Source organism: Rhipicephalus microplus, chromosome 6 (genome assembly GCF_043290135.1).
Source record: "Rhipicephalus microplus isolate Deutch F79 chromosome 6, USDA_Rmic, whole genome shotgun sequence".
NCBI lineage: Eukaryota > Metazoa > Arthropoda > Arachnida > Ixodida > Ixodidae > Rhipicephalus > Rhipicephalus microplus.
In genome coordinates this window covers 27,639,777-27,651,898 of record NC_134705.1, presented here as the reverse complement: position 1 = coordinate 27,651,898, position 12,122 = coordinate 27,639,777, and the positions used below count along the sequence as shown (strand labels likewise).

General features: G+C 47.8%; 1 protein-coding gene across 1 annotated transcript in view; it reads right to left on the bottom strand.

The window, feature by feature from the left end:
* norpA (no receptor potential A) overlaps positions 1 to 12,122 on the bottom strand; it is a 553,315-nt gene that overhangs the window by 376,406 nt on the left and 164,787 nt on the right. Inside the window, exon 11 of the mRNA XM_075865873.1 lies at positions 6,532 to 6,589. Coding sequence (XP_075721988.1) covers positions 6,532 to 6,589 — 58 coding nt within the window. The remainder of the gene's footprint in view (positions 1 to 6,531; positions 6,590 to 12,122) is intronic.

The window sequence follows — 12,122 nt, the reverse complement described above, 5'->3', positions numbered from 1 at the left end:
TCGTCGCTCGGTGCTAGTCGGACTTCGCTGACGGCGCCTCGCACCGAAGGCGAACGCTCACCTTTTGTTGCCCCACTACGTACGCACGGCCGAAGGGTGGTACGGTGTCCTAGTGCGTGGCCTAGCTACGTCGACCCGTCTCCCTTTGAAGCCAACGCGAGCGCCTTTGCCCTCGCTCAAGCGACCGGGCCTTGGTCCCAGTGTCTCCGTGGATCACCTTTACGGCGGAGACGTGCTCGTGGCACCCTGTGTAGTACTTTTATGCCTGTGGCGTGGATAAGCCTACTTGCTTTCCCGCCGCACCTTTGCAACGGGCTGTACTGCGTTTGGTGTTGCCCCAATAAAGTGTTGCGACTTTAAGCAGTATCGTGTTCTCGTCACGACGACGGTTAACGCGTTCCCTACGGCTCGCTAAGACCGAACCCACGCTGGTGGCTGTACTTCTTTGGGATAGGTGTACACCACACGCCGTAGTTCCCGATGTGCCTGGTTCTCCTCCGTGGTCACGTTCTTTCTTCTTTGTGACGGTAATTTCGAAAGGATCCCAATTGATTTCAGCTTAATTTCTTCTCTGGCGCCCGGCCTCACGCTTTGGACGGCTTCTTCTACAGCTGCGACAAGTTTCGGTAGACGGGGCGTCGTTGACATTTTATAGCCATGTCCCTTTGCCAGGACTGAAGTTTCCTGATCAGTGAGTGGACGAGATGAAAGATCGGTGGCAAACCTGGAATTTTGGATGCTTTGGGTGAAACTCCGGTTCAACAGGTGGGAGAGTTTCTTATCCTGAGTGGTCAGGTGCTTTTTTGCCGTCGATGCCGCAACGGAGTCCGCGAACGCGTCGACCGCAGACATCAACTCAGGGATGCGGTGCTCAAGTTGACGCTTGGCGAAAAACAAGTCCAGTTCCTTATTCCGTAAAGAGGCATTCTTTTCATGAAAGCGGGCATTGATCAGTCGTTGTTCGGCTCTGTGACAACTTCCAAGCCCTCAGGGGTCGGGACAGGTCGTTTTAAGCGCAGGCTTTGAGGAATGACTTTCCTTTCTTTGCAGGTGCGGCTGAAGTCGAGATGAGTCTTGAAGACTGAGATGCCTTCCTTAATGCGTATGCAGCGCTTGACGAGCTGCATCGTATCGTGTTTGAAGTCTTGGCTGATTGACTTGAAAGTAAACATACGACAGAAGTCTGTCTGGTTGGGTATGAAACTGGGAGATCATTTAGACTCCAACCAAAAGTTTTGGAGAAACCCGACGTTTCGGAACCTACTTGGTTCCTTCCTCAGGGGTGACTGCGGAGGCTACGTAGCAGCATCGTCTTTAAAGCACTCGCGGGGTGGCTCATGACCCCTCTCTCTCTCTCTCTCTCTCTCTCTCTCGTTTTGCCGTGGAGCGCAGTCCATGTGAATACACTGGGGGAAGGGTTTTGAGGGAGCGGTTGCTGTCTCTGCTGCCCGTGAGGCACTTGAGGAGGACGCAAGCCTGAGTGAAAGGACTCCTTTGGCAGTTGACGAGCTCTGTCGTCTACTGGAGTTCTGCCTCTCCAGTACGTATTTCTCCTACAAAGGAACTATTTTCAGGCAGAACAGTGGAACCGCGATGGGAGCTTCCATCTCCATCATGATGGCAAACTTGACCATGGAGTACATAGAAGAGAAAGCACTCAGCTCCTTCTTGCCACGACCTAAGCTTTTTCTGCGTTATATGGACGGTTCCTTTTGCGTCATTAAGACGGCTGAAGTTGAAAACTTAAGACAACACCTAAATTCTGTCCACCCAGCCATACAATACACCACCGAGTGTGAAAGCGACCACTGCCTGCCCTTTCTCGACGTCGAGGTGGCAAGAAAGCGTGACGGCCTGGAGTTCTCCGTTCATAGGAAGCCAACGCACACTGACCGCTACCTTCAATTCGATTCTTCCTACCCCGCCTGCCACAAGGCCTCGGTTGTCACCACGCTACTCGAGAGAGCTAGGAACTTATGCTCTAATGACACAGAGCGAAAGAAAGAGGAGGCCCGCGTAATTGCTGACCTCAGAAAAAACGGATACCCAAAAACTTCATTTGAGCCACCACCCGCCACACAGAGCAACAGAGGATACGAAAACACCAATCAACCTCAATTGGCAGCCCCCCGAAACGCGTACCGGTTCCATACATTCCGGGAACCAGCGAGATGTTAGCGCGAATCTTCGGGAAGAAAAGGGCTCGCATCACGCACGTGCCTTCGTGTACGCTGGGCCGCCTCCTACCTCGCCCGAAAGACCGGCCGACAATGGACAGGCGCCCCGGTGTCGTTTACAAAATTCCGTGTGCCTAGGGCCCCTTGTCGTATATCAGCGAGACGAAAAACCTACCGGAACGACTGAAGCAACACCCCAACGATGTGCAGAAGTTCTACAAAGAACGCAGCGCAGTCGCCGAACATGCTGAGACATTGGATCACAAAATAAATTTTGAAGCGAAGAACATCCTTGAAAGCGAGCCGAACTGGAGGAGAAGGTTGTTACTCGAATCGTGGCACATACAGAGGACAGCCCATAATATCAACCGCTCTCTCGGAACCCTTCCCCCAGTGTATTCACATGGACTGCGCTCCAGGGCAGAACGAGAGAGAGAGAGAGAGAGGGGTCATGAGCCACCCCGCGAGTGCTTTGAAGACGACGCTGCTACGTAGCCTCCGCAGTCACCCCTGAAGAAGGAACACAGTCGGTTCCGAAACGTCGGGCTTCTTCAAAACATTTGGTTGGAGTCTAAATCATCTCCCAGTTTCATACCCAACCAGACAGACTTCTGTCGAATGTTCACTTCCGAGCCCTCTGTTTACTTAGCTTTCATTAATTCAAACTTTTCTTAATTCGAACAAATTTTTGGGCCCCTCCAAGTTTGAATTATCAAGATTCGACTGTATACCAGTATTCAAGCGGGGTGTGACAACTATCCAATGCTCTCTCTGTCTCATATTATAGTAGTGGTCATTTGTTTACAAATGCGCAAGGGTGTCTAAATTATGTATGTTTTGTCTTACTTCATATTTATATCTAGAACTCAGCCAATAATACTATAATTTGTGAGCGGTTATAATACCAGCTTTATGAAAGAAGCCTATAGTTGTTGCATTTTATCTAGCATTATAAACATTTTGTAGATATCCTTTCTGCATAACGTCAACTTTTTGTAGATTAGAAAATGAAGACGCACCCCAGACAGGTTGAGAATAGTCAAGATGTGAATAGAAAAGATAATTGTAAACTAGGATTTTAAGTTTTGGAGAGAGAATGTATTTGAGCCGACCGACTTTTCATGTTATGTGAGCTAATTTCGCTAGCACCGAGTTTACGTGGGCTCCCCAAGACATGTGCACACTAAATACAACACCAGGGCACTTAAAGTGGTTGACAAAATCAACTGGGCGGGAATTGAAAATTATGTCCGCATGAGGAGAGATTGGCTTATTCTTGGCTCAAAATATAACCGGAATATGATCATTTAATTTAACCTTGGCCTCGAGCTTCGCGGCAATGCAGATTTCTCTTAGATGGGTGTTTTTACAGCTTAGAACCTCTTCACTGCAGCAAAATTACCTTTACAGAAGATTAAATGCGAACTAATAAACATTTACATAGAGACTTTTATGGCTTAATACCCCTACACTTCAATAAAACTATCTTTACGAGGGGTTACATGCAAACTAATTTATATACACCTACTCGTTCATTGTGAATACTTTGAAATTTTCAATAAGTTAAATTCCAACTAAAGTGAATTGAAATACTGTACAATTAATTCGAATATTCACAGAAGCATAGTTTCTTTGGAGGGTGTTGATTGCCTGATAGGCTTTTGAACCAATACAAAGTACAGTTTCAGAAGCCCTTGCATGGCTCACCTGGACTGTGTGAGCTCTGTCTTACCAAGCTCAGAGAAGAGAGAGTTGGTATGTATTCGTTCTCAAAGCCCTGTGCAAACATGGACACAAGAGCGACATCCACAGGGGATCTCTTGGTGTGTGCTTCATCTTGTAAACTTAAACACTGGATGTGCATAGACACCACATGCGCCAGGAAACCATCCTTCTTGGCTCCACCTTGTACTAAAACAACAGTGAAAGGCAATGCACCACTGCACTCAAGGGCAGGCCCAGCCTGGTCCAAAATCTTTGGAAGAGGCCACCACAATTATCCCACATACCGTATATACTCGTGTAAGGGCCGCACTTTTTTTTCGAAAATTTTGCTAGGTGCGGCCCTTACACGAATCAGGCCGATTTAGTACAGGCAGTACAGGCCAAAGGTCTGTACTGTTTATGCAACAGTAGCAGAGTGCAAGAGTCACAAATGACATGCCAGAAATGTTTTTATTCGGATTCCATTTCGCTGTCCTCGTTCTCGGAGGAGCTCGCCTCGGCGTCCGCGTCTTCCCAGAGACGGTCATCTTCGGTGCCGTTCATGGAGTTCGAAATTCCCGTTACCTTGAAGCTTTTAGCAACTACTTCTACTGACATGGCACGCCACGCATTCAAAATCCATTCACACACCTGTTGGAGCGACGCCCGCTTCAGCCGTCCTGTAGGGGTCTTCTCGTGGACGCCTCCAGCCATCCATTCAGAGTAACATCGGCGAAATTCCACTTTGAATGGTCTGTTGACGCATACGTCGAGCGGCTGCAGCACACTCGTCAGGCCACCGGGAATGACGGCCAAGTCCGTACGAGTTGCGGCAACTCGGTTCTTGACGCGGTCGGTCAAGTGGCCCCTAAAGCTGTCCAAAACAAGGAGGGCTTTCCGTTGTAACAGCCCTCCAGGTCTGTTTGCCCAGACGGTCTTAATCCAGTCAACGACCAGTTCCTCGGACATCCAGCCCTTCTCTTGCGCACGTACGACGATTCCCTGAGGGAACTTCTCTTTTGGGAGAGTCTTCCTTTTAAATACGACGTACGGCGGAAGCCTCCTGCCGTCTGCCGTGATGCACAACATCACAGTGCACCTTTGGCGTTCTGCACCAGTCGTGCGCACAGACACACTTTTCGCACCTTTTAAATCCACTGTGGTGCTTTCCGGTGCATCGAACCACACAGGTGTCTGGTCCGCATTCCCAATTTGGGACAGGTCGTATTCATGCTCCCTCCTGAGAGCATTCACGAAGCGATGAAACTTAATGACGTGGTCTTCGTACTCGCGCGGCAGTTTTTGGCAAATCGTCGTTCGGCGCCGAATAGAAAGCTGGTTACGGTTCATAAACCGCGTAGCCCAGCCCCGACTTGCCTTGAATTGTGCCGGGGGTATTTCCATGTGGCGAGCGATGCTGAGGGCTTTGACGCGTATCATGTCAGTCGATACGGCGTAGCCGTCCCTTCGTGTGTCGACGACGTAGTTGACGAGCTCGCTTTCGAGTTGCGGGTACTTGCACTTTTTCCCGCGAAACGCCTTTCGGCTCCTGTTAGTAGCGGCGAGGGCATCTTTCTGATTCATCCAGTAACGCACGCGCTTCTCATCGACGTCGTACTTTCGTCCAGCTTCCCGCTTCCCGTGCTCCTCGGCATAGTCAATCACTTGCAGCTTAAATGCTGCAGTGAATGATCTCAGATGCCGGCCCATCGTCCGTCACGTGCGCTGGCTTCTGCAGGGTTCACTACAACCAACAAAGTGACACCGACGACACCGATCTGAAGTCGCGCTGCCAACGTATCGACACGATGCTAGGAACGATGCCAACAAAGAGGCCGCACAAGGCAAATATGGCGGCGCGCTGTCAACAGCGTGGTCGGCGCGTCGGCGGAAGTAGAATAAAAGCGGAAAAGCGTGCAGCGCCATCTGGCTGTAAATGAACTAACTACACTTTTCTGGCGGGACATTTTGAACTTTTGTTTTTTTTTTTTTTCGAAATATCCGCTTTCAAAGTTGGGGTGCGGCCCTTACACGAGGGCGGCCCTTACACGAGTATATACGGTATCTGCTCTCATGTGTCATGTGACTGCCTGTGTTGTGTTTTAACACTCAAGTGCTCACACCTAGGTCACTGATGCAATTAGGTCTCTATTTGTGTTTTATAATCTTTTTTTCTAATATGAATGCATACCACTTAGCCAATTACCTATATATTACCCATTACCTATATAAGCACAAGGACACAGACACAATATTGCTCATAAGGTGCCTTTAATAATAATGCTCCCCACATAGGTTTATGCACAATACTGCCTTCTGTCAACATTTTTTTCTGAAACCTACCTACACACAGCAGGTTTAGTTGACTGAACAGTCATCTTCTTTACACACATGTGCAGATAAAATGACAAATGTGGGTAAAGACCAAACAGTTGACCCACGTCTTGTTCCCACAGCCCCAATTGCTTTGAAGCTGCCCAGTCACGGTGACACTGAAATTGTGCATGCATGTATGACAGGGCTCGTCCATTGATGTCCAATTCAATTGCTATCACACATAAAAGAATGAAGTCAATTAACCAGAAAGACCTCAGGCTACACAAAAAAGAGCAAGCACTAGAGACACTATGTACAAGGCAGTGCAACTTACTTCATTGAGAAATGCAATCAACTGCTTCAGGCTGATGTAATCTGTCTTGCCTTCTGTTCTGTTGGTGTAAAAAAGACAAGAACACATCAACACACAGAGCAGCAAGAACATTGAGAGTGCGCTTTATTTTTATTCCTAGAAAAACAACTCACAAAAGATGTCCTATATTCGAACAAGCACAATCAAAGAATAAGTTCCCATGAGCACTGCATCTGTGTGTTTTCTAGACATAAGGATTTAAAAGTCAGTGAGCTCAAGGAATGCCAAGCTGCTATTGCAGTGCATCAACAGTAACAACACAGAAGCCTGAAAATTGTGCAAATGACAATTTGTGGCTTGTCAGGACAATGGATAAACCATCCAGACAATATAATAAAATTGTGCAAATGAATCTATGTGGCCCCATGCTAAAACAGTTCATCCAAAGCAAAGCCAAGAGACAAATAAGAATAAGTGTCAGAATAAACAGCAAGGTGCGCGCTGTGAAAAAACTAAAGAGGGCAAGGGCTAGTACTTTCCTATGGCACAACCTAATAAAATCAACAAATCTAAAAGAGGCAGCACATTGCAGACAGCTCATAATGTGAGTCAACAAAGTTGCATACATCTGCGCTGGAAGTGTTATAACCGAAACAACCTTAGTGAAAGGTCACACATTTAAATGCAAAATATGCAAAGCTAGCAACTGCTCATGTTTCAGAATGCGACCAAGCTATTTGCTTTGTTCGAAGTTCCAAATATTGAAAAAAAGAACCCCGCTGCCTTCACAAAAAATAAAAAACCTTTCACGAACTGTTGCCAACAAACTTTTTGGACCTCCTCAATTATGCATACTCTTCTATGTGGAACCACACTACACAAAAACAATGTCAAGCAGCCACAAAAATTGCATATAAAGTGAAATACGTTAATGTTCTCAGCATGCTTGATGTCAAAACAGAGCACTTCGAGTGTTGCAGCTACCATGAAGAGTTTAGTTGACTTGGTAAAAAACAGCAACATTTGCAGACACTAATGACCACGACTGGTTCTCTAATTAGGCCGAGCCTGCGTGTTGGTATGCTGCTGCGGGAACCTTGACTAAACTATAACATAGGGTGAAGTGATCACCCTCATGTAATCAAGCAAAGGCAGTGCACACGAAACTGTTCTGGCTCAAAGATGAGCCACGGAAGCTATCTTACAAAAGCCTGCCAGGCTTGTGAGCTCATGAGCTGACAGCAAAGGTGAAAGCATGGGCAACAAATCATATAGACATGAAATTCGCGGAACACTGCTTAGACTGCGTACACAAACCATATCTGCACTCCGCAATAACGCAACTATTCATTTTCCTGAAACAATGGTAACACGCATTTGATACAGGCACAGGTTCACATTTTGTGTAGAGTGCGTAGTGCAGCAGGCAAACAGTCGGAGCATAGCAGCCAGCGAGTGCAAATGCGACTCTGGTGCCTTGGCAACCACACCCTTTCCTCACTCAGTGCATCTGAAAGCTCGTGGTATACTGCGACTACAATTTTTTTCTTTCTTTATCCCTTGGCTCCCTGTTTGTCCGCCATGCATCTCATCTTCTTTCAGTTCAGGCTCGTTGACCTCTCCCCAACTGGGCACTCTTTTGCAGTGAAACACGCTTGATACTTCACTTGACAGTGGGATCTTCCCAGCAGGCATGTTACAAACGGTCTTTCATTTGGGGGGGTGGGGGTGGGGGCTACACAATAGACTATATGCTTATACAGTCGAATCTCAATAATTTGAGCTCGAAGGGGCCCAAAAATTTGTTTGAATTAAAAGAAGTTCGAATAATAGAAAGCTAAATGAATGAAGGGCCCACCATGCAGTGACACATGTGCGTTGAGCTAACACGTGAGAGGGAAGCTTTAGAAGACTTACATTTATTCACAGATCACAGGACATCCGTTATTAATTGAAGTAATCGGAGATGCCCGTCTGCACACACTTGCCCTTGCAGCGAATCAATCAATTTCACACGCAGTTTGCAAAGCATTTTAACTTCGGTTTCAGCGTTCTCCTGGCAAGAAAAGAGGCGTGCAGCTAAGTCCAGCGCCAACACTCTCTAAAGACGATGGCAATGACTGCGCCTCTGCTACTACCCTCTGCTTCGCAGCCCGAGCGTGGCCAGCACATTACGAGAAAGGAGGAGCATCTCCACGCGGGGGGAGCAGATCGCCATTTGGGAGAGAACCAACACTCCACAGCAGCTTTTTTTTTTTTTGCTCTCTTCGCGCACGACGCTGGAAGGACAAGGGTCTCTACGTTACGTAGCAGGAACGGCAAAGGGAAAGCGTGGCACCGGCGTGTCGCAGATCAGCAAGCCAACATTCTGCGACAGCTTCCTTTTTTTTTTTCTCCCTCTCTCTCTTTGCGTGCAACGTTGCAACAAGAAGGGTCTCTGCATGGCAGGGACAGAAAATGGAGAAGCATGACACAGACGTGTCGTAGATCGGCACTTGATGGAAAGCAAACGTATCTCCGCAGCCTTTTTTTTTCCTTCTTTTCCTTCTTCGCGCGCTGCGTTGAGGTGGCGGAGGTGCCGTCGCGGGATTGGCCAACCAAGAGCACTTTCGCAGAGCAGTATGTTCGAACTAAGCGTTCGAATTACAGGGCGTTTTCGCCCATTGGAATACACATAGCTTTGACGGGACCACAGCGTGAGTTCGAATCAACCAGAAGTCCAAATTAGGCGTGTTCGAACTAATGAGATTCAACTATAGGTGGGATTCTCTGGAAGGGTAAGTGCGAGTCAGAAAGAAACACCTTATAGCCAATTTTACACTACAAACAGTTTTGTTATAACTGGTGTGTACTGAAAGAATCCCCAAACTGGGCTTGTCAAGTCCACTTCTCAAAATTTCGGCTGTTTTTCATCGCAAGCTTCCATCTTCTCTCTTCCTATTGTTAAATGGTGAGTATTGTATTTCTAGTTTTCAAATATAGTGTAGTAGCTATAGCCTAAATGGAAGGGTACAAAGTGTCCTCATCACGATCAGCGCACAAAAAGCACAAAAAATACATGAAAGTACACGACACAAGCGCTGTCTAACAACTGAAAGTTCAATTGGAAGAAACAAGTCATATATATTGTCGCGGTACAACGCGAACAAAGCACAGATACGCCTTGAGACAGCGAAAGCAGCGTGTTCTCAACAGCTGAGCCACAAGATTGTCCTCTTAGTTTTCGAGTCAAGCCAGAGGCCCACTACCAAGTGTCCGCTGAATCCCCCCCCCCCCCCCCCCCATCATCATTTTCGTTTACATGTAGACACGGGTCATTTGCCTCAATCTTAAAGAGCATCGACCTGATGCAAAGTCAATAATGCAGTTTTTTTTTTTTATGAAAGTCTCGCGCAATCACTTGCTGACGTAGGACTTCATGCGCACTACGTGAACGAGTTCAGGATGGTGCTGGCGACGCTTCATACTACACGAACTGTCGGGAAAAACTTCGTAAGTGACATCACTCAGTTGTTGCAGCACTCGGTATGGCCCAAAGTATCTTCTTAAAGGTTTTTCGGAAAGTCCTCGTTTTTGTACGGCCGTCCAAACCCATACTTTGTCGCCAGTTTCATAGGCGACTGTTCTGCGGTGAGCATTGTAGCGGTTTGCATCAAACGTTTGCTGCTGGCGGATCCGTAAACGTGCAAGTTGCCTAGCTTCTTCCACGCATTCCGTAAACATGTCGGCGTCTGGGTTGATGTCGTCACCTTCGTGCGGCAGCATCGCATCTAATATAGTTCGTACTTCTCGCCCATGAACGAGGCTGAATGGGGTCATGTGGGTCGCTTCTTCCTTGGCCGTGTTGTACGCAAACGTTATGTAAGGCAAGATTTCATCCCAATTTTTGTGTTCAACATCTACATACATTGAAAGCTTGTCTTGAATGGTTTTGTTTAGATGCTCTGTCAGCCCGTTCGTTTGTGGGTGGTAGGCGGTGCTCTTACGATGCGCTGTCCCACTCAGCATGAGGACGTGATCCAAAAGAGCTACCATAAATGCGGTTCCTCTGTCTGTGATCACGACGGTTGGTGCACCATGCCTCAGTAAAATATTCTCGATGAAAAATCTTGCCATTTCCACTGCTGTACCTCTCTGGATAGCCTTTGTCTCGGCATAACGGTGAGATAATCCGTCGCGACGATAACCCAGTAGTTCCCTGCAGTAGAAGTAGGTAGTGGGCTGGAAATGTCCATGCTGATCTGGTAGAATGGAGCTCTTGGGACCTGCACGGGTTGCAGGAGGCCTGCTGGTTTAGTCGGCGGTGACTTGCGGCGCTGGTAGTCGAGACAGGCACGAACATGGTGCTTCACGGCTGTGCTTAGTCTCGGCCAGTAATACCTCTGCTGTACTCTGGCCAACGTCCTCGTGTAACCCAAATGGCCAGAGGTCACCTCGTTGTGGCATGCTTTGAGTACTTCGGTGCGAAGGGCTGCTGGGATGACGAGCAGATAGGCGGTTCCCGTCGACAAAAAGTTTCTTTTGTAGAGTACTCCGCCCCGTAAACAAAACGCGGACAACACTCTTGTGAAAACTCTTGGCGCCTTCTGAGATATGCCATCCAAGTAGTTAATTAAGCCAAGCAATTCAGCGCCGTCACGTTGTTGCTGCGCGATGGTGGTCGTGCCGAGGACACCGAGAAATGCCGTTTCCTCCTTCTCGGACAGGGTTGCCGACTCAATGGGTGAACGGGACAGACAGGTAGCGTCCATATGTCACTCGCCTGACTTATGTATGACTACCATATAGAACTCTTGCAGCCTGAGACTCCAATGTGCTAATCGCCCTGTAGGGTCTTTAGGACTCGTTAACCAACACAGTGAGTGGTGGTCGCTAATTACTTTGAAGGGGCGGCCATATAAATACGTGCGAAACTTTGTAACCGCCCATACCATGGCGAGACATTCCTTCTTGGTCGTGGAGTAATTAGCCTCAGCACGTGTTAACGTTCTGCTTGCATAAGCGATTACCCTTTCGGTGCCCTCTTGCTGCTGCACAAGCACAGCTCCCAGACCGACATTGCTAGCATCGCTGTGAAGCATCGTAGGGGCTCTCTCGTCAAAGTGCGCAAGGACTGCAGGTGTTTGTAGTCGCTGACGAAGATCGTTAAAAGCAGCTTCCTCTTCGTTATTCCACTCAAAAGTGACCACTTATCTTGTAAGGCGAGTTAACGGTGATGCTATGCGTGCGAAGTCCGCCATAAATTGTTGATAATATGCACAGAGGCCAAGAAAGCGTCTGACAGCCTTTTTACCGGTTGGCACAGGGAACTGTGCAACGGCTGCGATTTTCTCAGGATCGGGACAAACACCTGCATGACTGACAACGTGACCAAGAAATCGCAGCTCTTCGTAGCAAAAATGGCACTTCTCGGGCTTCAACGTCAAGCCCGCGGACCGTATGGCTCGTAAGACCACTTCAAGCCTTTCAAGGTGCTGGTCAAACGTTGCGGAGAACACTATGACATCGTACAGATATACTAAGCAGGTTTTCCACTTCAACCCGGAAAGCACGGTATCCATGAGTCTTTGAAAGGTAGCAGGCGCTAAACACAAACCGAATGGGCAAGACCT